Below are 11,092 nucleotides of genomic sequence, written 5' to 3'. Positions count from 1 at the left end.
TTAGTTGCATCAATTTTATATGATTTTAGTTTCAATAATACTAGAGGTTTCTTATAATGTTTTGAACAGAAAATACTTTGTTAATTTTAGTTTCATAAATTTTATTAAAGTTTATTTTATTTTGTTTCTACTTATATATTTTAATAAAGTTTATATTATTTTGTTTCTAATTACTTATTTATTTTATTTGTTATTTTTCATGCACCATTTTTCATGCATTTACTAATTATTTTGAGCTATAAGACCCTAAAATTGAAAAGCATTTCAAATGAACTCTGAAAAGGTTGAAAGTTGGCATGGTATCATCATTTCATCCACATAGCATGTGCAAGAAAGTTGAGAGGGTTACGGCAAAAACTAGGTGCACTTCGTGTACAAAACGGACAATGGTATCATACTCGTCTGTTACAAAGTTGGCATGGTATCATCATAATTGTTGCGGGAGAAAGTCTTCACTTTTTCTTCGCTTGTATCATTTGCTTATTGCGCCGTAACCATGGATAATCTTCATCGTTTATCAGGATGCTTGGGTCAGCCTTGACTTTGAAGGGAGGAATTTCATGAAACTTTTCATAATCTTCAGACATGTCTGTCTTGCCCTCCACTCCCACAATGTCCCTTTTTCCTGGAAGAACTATGTGGCGCTTTGGCTCATCGTATGATGTATTCGCTTCCTTATCTTTTCTTTTTCTTGGTCTGGTAGACATGTCATTCACATAGATAACCTGTGCCACATCATTGGCTAGGACGAACGGTTCGTCAGTGTACCCAAGATTGTTCAGATTAATTGTTGTCATTTCGTACCCCGCCTCCTGACAGATTGACCCATTTGCACTTAAACAAAGGGACCTTAAAATCATGTCCGTAGTCAAGTTCCCATATGTCCATTATGTAACCATAATATGTGTCCTTTCCGCTCTCGGTTGCTGCATCAAAGCGGACACCGCTGTTTTGGTTGGTGCTCTTTTGATCTTGGGCGATCGTGTAAAATGTATTCCCATTTATCTCGTATCCTTTGTAAGTCAATACAGTCGAAGATGGTCCCCTGGACAACGAGTACAACTCATCACAAACAGTGGTGTCACCTCTGAGACGTGTTTCCAACCAACTGCTGAAAGTCCTGATGTGTTCACATGTAATCCAGTCGTCACACTGCTCCGGGTGTTTGGAGCGCAGACTGTTCTTGTGTTCATCGACATACGGGGTCACCAAGGTAGAGTTCTGTAGAACTGTGTAGTGTGCTTGAGACCAAGAATGCCCGTCCCTGCATATTATTGAGTCTGCTCCTAGCGTGCCTTTTCCAGTCAGTCTCCCCTTATACCGCGATTTAGGGAGACCTATCTTCTTAAGGCCAGGAATGAAGTCAACACAAAACCCAATGACATCCTCTGTTTGATGGCCCATGGAGATGCTTCCTTCTGGCCTAGCGCGGTTACAGACATATTTATTTAGGACTCCCATGAACCTCTCAAAGGGGAACATATTGTGTAGAAATACGGGCCCCAGAATGACAATCTCGTCGACTAGATGAACTAGGACGTGCGTCATGACATTGAAGAAGGATGGTGGGAACACCAGCTCGAGACTGACAAGACATTGCGCCACATCACTCCTTAGCCTTGGTATGATTTCTGGATCGATCACCTTCTGAGAGATTGCATTGAGGAATGCACATAGCTTCACAATGGCTAATCGGACGTTTTCCGGTAGAAGCCCCCTCAATGCAACCGGAAGCAGTTGCGTCATAATCACGTGGCCGTCATGAGACTTTAGGTTCTGGAACTTTTTCTCTGGCATATTTATTATTCCCTTTATATTCGACGAGAAGCCAGTCGGAACCTTCATACTGAGCAGGCATTCAAAGAAGATTTATTTCTCTTCTTTCGTAAGAGCGTAGCTGGCAGAACCTTCATACTGCTTCGGAGGCATGCCGTCTTTTTCGTGCAAACGTTGCAGGTCCTCCCGTGCCTCAGGTGTATCTTTTGTCTTCCCATACACGCCCAAGAAGCCTAGCAGGTTCACGCAAAGGTTCTTCGTCACGTGCATCACGTCGATTGAAGAGCAGACCTCTAGGTCTTTCCAGTAGGGTAGGTCCCAAAATATAGATTTCTTCTTCCACATGGGTGCGTGTCCCTCAGCGTCATTCGGAACAGCTAGTCCGCCGGGACCCTTTCCAAAGATTACGTGTAAATCATTGACCATAGCAAGTACGTGATCACCGGTACGCATGGCGGGCTTCTTCCGGTGATCTGCCTCGCCTTTGAAATGCTTGCCTTTCTTTCGACATTGATGGTTGGTCGGAAGAAATCGACGATGGCCCAGGTACACATTCTTCCTGCATTTGTCCAGGTATATACTTTCAGTGTCATCTAAACAGTGCGTGCATGCGTGGTATCCCTTGTTTGTCTGTCCTGAAAGGTTACCGAGAGCGGGCCAATCGTTGATGGTTACAAACAGCAACGCGTGCAGGTTAAATTCCTCCTGTTTGTGCTCATCCCACGTACGTACACCGTTTTCATTCCACAGCTGTAAAAGTTCTTCAACTAATGGCCTTAGGTACACATCAATGTCGTTTCCGGGTTGCTTAGGGCCTTGGATGAGAACTGGCATCAAAATGAACTTCCGCTTCATGCACATCCAAGGAGGAAGGTTATACATACATAGAGTCACGGGCCAGGTGTTGTGATTGCTGCTCTGCTCCCCGAAAGGATTAATGCCATCCGCGCTTAAACCAAACCATACGTTCCTTGGGTCAGCTGCAAACTCAGCCCAGTACTTTCTCTCGATTTTTCTCCACTGCGACCCGTCAGCGGGTGCTCTCAACTTCCCGTCTTTCTTACGGTCCTCACTGTGCCATCGCATCAACTTGGCATGCTCTTCGTTTCTGAACAGACGTTTCAACCGTGGTATTATAGGAGCATACCACATCACCTTCGCCGGAACCCTCTTCCTGGGGGGCTCACCGTCAACATCACCAGGGTCATCTCGTCCGATCTTATACCGCAAGGCACCGCATACCGGGCATGCGTTCAGATCCTTATACGCACCGCGGTAGAGGATGCAGTCATTAGGGCATGCATTTATCTTCTGCATCTCCAATCCTAGAGGGCATACGACCTTCTTTGCTGCGTATGTACTGTCGGCCAATTCGTTATCCTTTGGAAGCTTCTTCTTCAATATTTTCAATAGCTTCTCAAATCCTTTGTCAGGCACAACATTCTCTGCCTTCCACTGCAGCAATTCCAGTACGGTACCGAGCTTTGTGTTGCCATCTTCGCAATTGGGGTACAACCCTTTTTTGTGATCCTCTAACATGCGATCGAACTTCAGCTTCTCCTTTTGACTTTCGCATTGCGTCCTTGCATCGACAATGACCCGGCGGAGATCATCATCATCGGGCACTGGTTCCTCTTGATCTTTAGCAGCTTCCCCCGTTGCAGCATCATTGGGCACATCGTCTGGTTCCTCTTGATCTTCAGCAGCTTCCCCCGTTGCAGCATCACCGTATTCAGGGGGCACATAGTTGTCATCGTCCTCTTCTTCTTCGCCGTCTTCCATCATAACCCCTATTTCTCCGTGCCTCGTCCAAACATTATAGTGTGGCATGAAACCCTTGTAAAGCAGGTGGGTGTGAAGGATTTTCCGGTCAGAGTAAGACTTCGTATTCCCACATGTAGGGCATGGACAACACATAAAACCATTCTGCTTGTTTGCCTCAGCCACTTCGAGAAAATCATGCACGCCCTTAATGTACTCGGAGGTGTGTCTGTCACCGTACATCCATTGCCGGTTCATCTGCGTGCATTTTATATAATTAAGTGTGTCAAAAACCATTACAGAACATCATGAATAGATAATTAAGTGACCAAATTAATAGAAGTTCATCATCACATTAAAACCAAAGTACATACATAGCTCTCATCTAACAACATATAGCTCTCCAGAGCATCTAATTAATTAAACCATACATTGAAACTATGTAAAACATTTCAATGTGAAAACAAATGCGATCATAATCGCAACCAAGGTAACAATTGATCCAACGGCATAATGATACCAAGCCTCGGTATGAATGGCATATTTTCTAATCTTTCTAATCTTCAAGCGCATTGCATCCATCTTGATCTTGTGATCATCGACGACATCCGCAACATGCAACTCCAATATCATCTTCTCCTCCTCAATTTTTTTTATTTTTTCCTTCAAGTAATTTTTTTCTTCTTCAACTAAATTTAACCTCTCGACAATAGGGTCGGTTGGAATTTCCGGTTCACATACCTCCTAGATAAATAAAATCTATGGGACGTGACGGGCCGCTAAACCTAGACAAATCTCGAGGAAAATGGAGCTTTGAGGTCGAGCTTCGAGAGGAGAAAGCTTAACTAGTGTGGCTCGGCCATTTCATCGAACACCTCATGTGCATAGGAGGTGAGCTAGAGCACCACAAAGCCCTCCCCTTGCCGGCCAGAGAAAAACAGAGCACTGGAGTGCTCTGCTCGCGGGCGAGGGGTATATATAGGCACCTCATTGGTCCCGGTTCGTGGCATGAACCGGGACTAAAGGGCAGCCTGTGGTCCCGGTTCAAGCCACCAACCGGGACCAATGGTAGTGGGCCAGGAGCGAGGCCCATTGGTCCCGGTTCGTTCCACCAATCGGGACCAAAGGGGCCAGACGAACCGGGACCAATGCCCCCACGAGGCCTGGCAGGCCCCTGACCTCACGAACCGGGACCAGTGCCCCCATTGGTCCCGGTTCTGGACTGAACCGGGACTAATGGGCTAACTCGGCCTGAACCAAAGCCCTCTTTTCTACTAGTGATGGCAAACCGCCTCGGACATTGTGGCGTGGCGCAGGACACCCCGGTTCGGATCGAAGGTCGTCGAGATCGACGGGTACTCCGGACGCGCCAAGTGTGTCGGCACTGGCGGACACATGACCCCCGACGCGTTCGGCGCCGGGGTCTATGACTGGTGCGTGAAGATCTACCCCGACGGCAAGAGTTCGCCCGACGCCGGTTGGGTCTCCGTCTACCTGCAGATCCAGCCGACTAACGAGTACACAGGGATGGCGCGTAGAGGGCGGGGGGTGACATGCGGAGAAAGCGGGCGTGTCGGCCGTAACCGGGCTAGTTGACTACTCGGGCAGGAGCAGGGCCAGCCCTGCGGCTCCAGCGCGAGCCCACAGCCGGGCGTCGTCGCGTATCATCGCCACAGCTCGACCAGCGGCCGGTGAAACGCCATCAAAGAGGCAGCTGTTGCGGTGCCGCCAGATGTGCCATGCGGTAAGGATGGCGAGAGAAGTGAGGCCACGGCGCAGGCAGCTCGTAGTGTCAAAGAGAGTAGAGGATAGCCACCCGGTGAACTCCTTGTCGGGGTTGGGGATGGGTGCGGTGGACCGGCACCACGAGAGCACCTCGTGCCAAATTTGGCGGGAGAGGGAGCATCCAACCAGAAGGTGCTGCATGGTCTCCGGTTCCTGATCACAGAGGATGCAGACCGGCTCGTGGGGAAGGCCGTGGTGCGCCAGGCGATCGGCAGTCCAGCAGTGGCCAAGGAGCGCAAGCCAAACGAAGAATTTGATGCGGAGCGGCGCCCAGGAGCGCCAGGTGATGCGCCAATTCGGGTCAGTAGTGGAACCCAGGAAGAGAGCCTTGTAGCAGGATCGGGCGGTGTAGGAGCCTGAGGTAGTCCAGCGCCAGGCGAGCCTGTCCGGCGCGTCCGATAGGTTGACAAGGCAGAGCCGGCGCCACAGGGCGATATACTGCACAACCATCGCCGCACCCATGGCACCCTGGATGTCAGCGATCCATGCGCGATCGAGCAGCCCGTCGCGCACCGAGCGCACCTTGCGCCTGCGCTTGGGCACGGCGCCATAGACAAGGGGCGCGATCTCAGCCAAGGATCGGCCGTCAAGCCAGTGGTCTTCCCAGAATTTACACGTGCGTCCATCGCCGATCGTCCAAACGGTGGAGGCTCTGAAGATGGCTTGTACCTCCGGGCAGGTCGGCATATGAAGGTGCTGCCACGGGCGTGAATTGTCCGTGCTCTTGAGCCAGAGCCAACGAGTGCGCAGGGAGATGCCTGCGCGCTGGAGATCAGGGATTCCTAGACCGCCAAGGGAGATTGGCCGGCAGACATGACGCCAACTCACAAGGTAGTGGCCACCACTGGCCTCTTTACGCCCATACCAGAGGAAACTGCGGATGAGGCGGTTGATCTGTTTCAAGATCGGGGGATTGATGGCCATCGCGGTGAGGATGTGGACGGGCATGGCCGAAAGGACGTGCCTGCAGAGCGCGAGTCGATCACCGCGTGACATCAAGGAGGCCCACCAGGGCGAAAGTCGCCGCTCCAGCTTGTCGACGATCGGTTGCAGGTCAGTGGTTTTGATCTTGCGGATGGAGAGTGGCAAGCCCAGGTATGTAGTAGGGAATTTCTGGATCGGGCAGGCGAAATTGGCGGTGATCGCGGCGCGGTCCACGGGCGCACATTGGATGGGTGTAGCAGTACATTTGGCAAGGTTGGTGTGCAATCCAGAAGCAGCGCCGAAGACGCGAAGTAGGTGGCGGACGGCGGTGAGGTCGCGCGCGTCAGGATGGCAGAAGATCACCACGTCGTCCGCGTATAAGGATATGCTCGAAGACATGTGGCGTGCAGTGGGACGCTGGAGCACAGAGTCGCTGGCGGCCCGGCAGATGAGGCTGTTGAGGGTGTCGATCACCATGACGAACAGCATAGGGGAGACGGGATCTCCTTGCCACAGGCTGCAGCGGTGCAGGATAGGCGGTCCCGGGGTGCCATTGACGAGGACGCGGGTGCTGGCGGTGCTCAGGAGAATGCAAATCCATTCGCGCCAACGGTCGCCAAAGCCGAGGTGCTGGAGGGTCTCAAGAAGAAAAGCCCAAGAGACAGATTCGAAAGCGCGCGCGATGTCGAGCTTGAGCATGACGCGAGGGTGCCGGAGGTTGTGCAGTTGCCAAGCAGTTTGCTGAACGAGCAAAAAATTGTCGTGGATGCAGCGACCAGCCACAAAGGCGCTCTGGCTGGTGGAGATTATGGCGCCGAGGCAGGGCGCAAGGCGGAGAGAGAGCACTTTGGCAAAGAGTTTAGCCACAAGATGGATCAGGCTGATCGGCCGAAAATCAGAGAGCGTGCCGGCGTCGGGCCTCTTCGGGATCAGAGTGAGGAGCGCCTCGTTGAGCCGTTGGAAACCCTGGCCATTAAGATGGTAGAGCTTGTCGAACGCGTCGACAAAATCGTCCTTGATGGTCGGCCAGGAGGCGCAGAGAAATTCGGAGGTGAACCCGTCAGGCCCCGGCGCACGCCCCTTTGGCAGCTGCTTGATGGCATCCCAGATCTCGGCCTCAGAGAAGGGCAGCTCGAGGTCATGTAGCTCGAACGAGCGCGGGTCGAGGGCGTCGAGGTCAATGGAGGACTGGCGCTCGGTCGGGGTGCCGAGGATAGCCGTGAAGTGATCAAACGCAGCCTCCGCGATCTCCGCGTGACTGGACACCGGAGAGCCGTTCACCTGGAGCTGGAAGATGGAGTTTTTGCGGGTCCTCTGGGCCGCGTGCAGGCGGAAGAAGTTCGGATTGGTGTCACCGTCCTTGAGGAAGTTGAAGCGCGCACGCTGCCTGGCCAAGGAACGCTCCAGAGATGCCATCCCGAGGTATGAAGCCTTAAGCTTGCGCCACAGCCAGGTCTCCGCAGGAGAGAGGGGCCTGGAATCTTGGGCCGCGTCGAATCGCGCGATGAGCTCACGGACGACGCTGAGCTGAAGTGAGATGTTTCCCACGAGCTTGGAACTCCACCGCTGAAGATGCTTTGCCGTGGAGCGAAGGCGTGCGAAGATGCGACGAAAGGGGTCCGTAGACGCCAGTCACCCACCAATGTGGGCCGCCATCACATGGGCTAACCAGCGCGTTAATGAAGTGGGCGCCGACGGTAGGGTGGGACAGAGTGACCATGTCGCTGCGCCAGGCCAGCAGGATGCCCCTGCGTGTCTCCGCCGCCGGCAGGAAGAAGAAATCCGCGAAGGGCGCACCAAGAGTCTCGGTAACAAGAGGCGGCGAGACGGCAGCAAGTTTTGTTTCTTGAAGGAAAACAATAGAGGGGTTCGCGGAGGCAATGACAGAGCACACGGCGCTGCGCTTAGCGGGACAGTTGAGGCCCCGCACGTTCCAGAAGATTATACGTTGGTTGTACTCCATGGGAAACATAGTATCTTCACGTCGTGTGGCAAGGACGCACATTAGGCCTCGGCGATGATTGGTGCGACAGCGGGAGCCCGGTCAGCCAGAGGGTCAGCAGGGACTTGCCATCCATGGTAGTCAGCGAGTGCGGCGATCGTGTCGGCGGCAAGGGGGCGGTCAAACATGCGTGCATACTTCTCCAAGATGGAATCCGATATGGGCTCGTCATCGTCTAGGAGGCCGAGCGGACGAAGCAGAACGCGCTTGGCCTTCATCTCAGATTCGAAGCCACGGTCCGCTTTGGCGATACGCCCGCTACGCCGCGGATTGAAGTTCAGAGGAACAGTGTTGCGGCGGCAGAGGGAGGATCGGCGTAGTGGCATGCTGGATGGAGGAAACGAAGCGCTCCAGGCGCAGCTCAGCCGTCGGATCATTTCCATCTGGGCGGCTAGGGGTGGACGCGTTGCATGGGGCAATGGTTAGGGCCTGGCAATGATTAGCAGGGGAATCTTGTGCGCGAACGCCGATTGGCTCAAGAGTGTTGTGGGCCCGCAGCGGGCTGGTGGGCACCACCTCTGTCTGGTCCTGTGGCCTGGCGTCGGCCGCGGCAGGTGACGTGCTTGTCGCAAGTGCCGGTGTATCCCTCGGGCTTGCCATTGGTTGGGCAGGGGGCGAGCAGCGGTGTGACAGACTGGGATTGGCGCAGTCATCAGCAGGAGACCTCATCCTGTCTCCCGCAGGGGAAGCTTTGTCAGGGGATGGCGTCCGGGTTCGCAGTCCAGGCCGTGAACCGGAATCTCGACATGTCGCTGCCGTCGCGGGTGGAGGGGAGGAGGTGCTCAATCTCCAGGAAGGGCGCAAGCATGGTTTCGACGGAAGATCGGTCCCATGCCTGGTCAGGGATGCCGGCGATCTCGACCTCAACGCGGAACCGCAGCTCGCGGAGAGCGGGGTGCCCGGAGAGGACCACGGGTGTCGTGCTCGAGGTGGCAGCGGGGTCGGAACGGGGCGAGCTTGGAGGAGGGGAGTCCGAGGCAGGCGAGGACAGCCCCCCACGCCCGGAAGACACGGGGTGGCTTGGGCCGGCGACGCTCGAACCCGAGTCCGCAGAAGCTGCCGGGGAAGGGGGGGGGGGGCGCCCTGCCACGGAGATGGCTCACGGCGGCGCTTGGACGGTGGCTCAGCGGAGGAGGCCGAGGAGCGCGGGGCGGTGCAGTCCCGGGCGACGTGGCCAGGGAAGCGGCAGCGGCGGCAACAGATGGCGCGCCGACACTCCGAGTGAGGGTGGCCAGTGCTGTAGCACCTCGGGCACTCGCCGCCGAGCCAGCCCGAGCTAACTGCTCAGGCGAGCCTAAGTAGCAGGCTCGACCCGAGCTGTGTGCTGGCTCGGTCCAACTCGGCAGCTCGTGTGCACTGCACATCAGCGTGCAGACTACTCCCTTTCTTTCTAATATAGTAGTATTTATATGTACTAAGTGCTAACTTTGACAGCAAATACTCTTAAGCAAATACACCCAAGTGCTAACTTTGGTCAGCATCAACACTGAAAGCCTGAAACTTTGACAACATATACACCCAAGTTTGGACAGCATTAACACTGAATGTCTGAAACTATTGACAGAAAAATACACACAGGTTTGGACAGCAAGTACACTGAAATTTGGACATCAAATGCACCCAAGTTTGGACAGCACTGAAGAAATTGAGATGAACATAAACCATTCATGAGTTTAGCAAAATAAGATGACATATGTCACATCCATAGTTCAAAGTTCAATGACAACATAAACTTAATAGTCCAAGGTTGAGAAGTTGACATATGTCACATCTAAAGTTCAGGCAACATAAGCCATGCAAGAACTCCATCATTCAAGGGTGACGACCAATATAGATCCATTGCTTGATTTACTTCCATGTGCAAATTTAACAAATGCATCTTGATGGTCTTCTCCCTACAATGTATCCTACATGTAACAATGGTTATTGTAAATAAGAAAAGCCTACAAGTAACAGAAGTAAACTAAAAAAATCTTACAGGTAACATACTTACTAGTAGTTGCAATCTGCCACACTTTTAGGCAATTTGACCTTCTCCACATCCTCCTCCTCATCATCTTCTTCCACATCCTAGTTTTGTGCAAGTTATCCATTAGATTTTTAGTTTATGGCAATAACATGATGCATATTGAAATCATACGACATAAAACATAGATCGAAATCATACCAACACATTTAAGTCTTTGTGCGCACCCTTGATATAGCTTCCGCCACACACCAAGGCCTCCACCATGTATGGTTTTAGAGAGCTTCGATAATCATCCAGAATTCTTCCACCGGTGCTAAAACTGGATTCAGAAGACACCGAGCTAGCAGGGATAGTTAAGAATCTTCTTGCCATGTTTGCCAACACAGGATACCTAAGTGCATTCACCTTCCACCACTCTAGCAGATTGAAAGTGGCAACCATACCCTCATTTGCATCATCCGTATAGTTTCTCAATTCACTCTTAGATCGTTTTGTAGAAGTGGATGATAAGAATGAGAGAAACTCAGAATCTGCAGGTGGCATTGAGGTACTTGTATTGCAAGTATTCTTGCATTGAGGTTCAGCTTGCCTCTTTTGAGAATCAAATTTCTCATACAACTTGTCCAAATCTTTCTTGAATGCAGACAACTCAGTTTCAGCCTTATCCTCATCATAGATCTGCCCAAAGCACCAATCCACGTACTTCATTTTGTACCTTGGATCCAGGAAAGTGGCAAGAACCATGACATTGTTTGGTTCTTCCCAATATTTGTTGAACTTGTCCATCATAGCATGTCCCATAGCATTGTAGGTTTTGTCCTTATGAACCATGGCTTTTCTCAAAGCAATTTTGATACTCACAATGTGGGGGTAAA

The 11,092-nt window shown here is 52.1% G+C and overlaps 1 protein-coding gene across 1 annotated transcript; it reads right to left on the bottom strand.

Moving 5' to 3' along the window:
- Positions 1–9,987: 9,987 nt before the first annotated feature.
- Positions 9,988–11,067, bottom strand: LOC123175165 (zinc finger BED domain-containing protein RICESLEEPER 3). Its single transcript, XM_044590157.1, has 3 exons — positions 10,416–11,067; positions 10,242–10,318; positions 9,988–10,155 (listed from the first exon to the last, which is right to left on the bottom strand). Coding segments are annotated over exons 1-3 (711 nt in total). The 5' UTR covers positions 11,049–11,067; the 3' UTR covers positions 9,988–10,154.
- Positions 11,068–11,092: the final 25 nt, after the last annotated feature.

The sequence above is a fragment of the Triticum aestivum genome, chromosome 1D (assembly GCF_018294505.1).
Source record: "Triticum aestivum cultivar Chinese Spring chromosome 1D, IWGSC CS RefSeq v2.1, whole genome shotgun sequence".
In the NCBI taxonomy this organism is placed as follows: domain Eukaryota; kingdom Viridiplantae; phylum Streptophyta; class Magnoliopsida; order Poales; family Poaceae; genus Triticum; species Triticum aestivum.
This window is presented reverse-complemented; position numbering and strand designations above follow the sequence as displayed.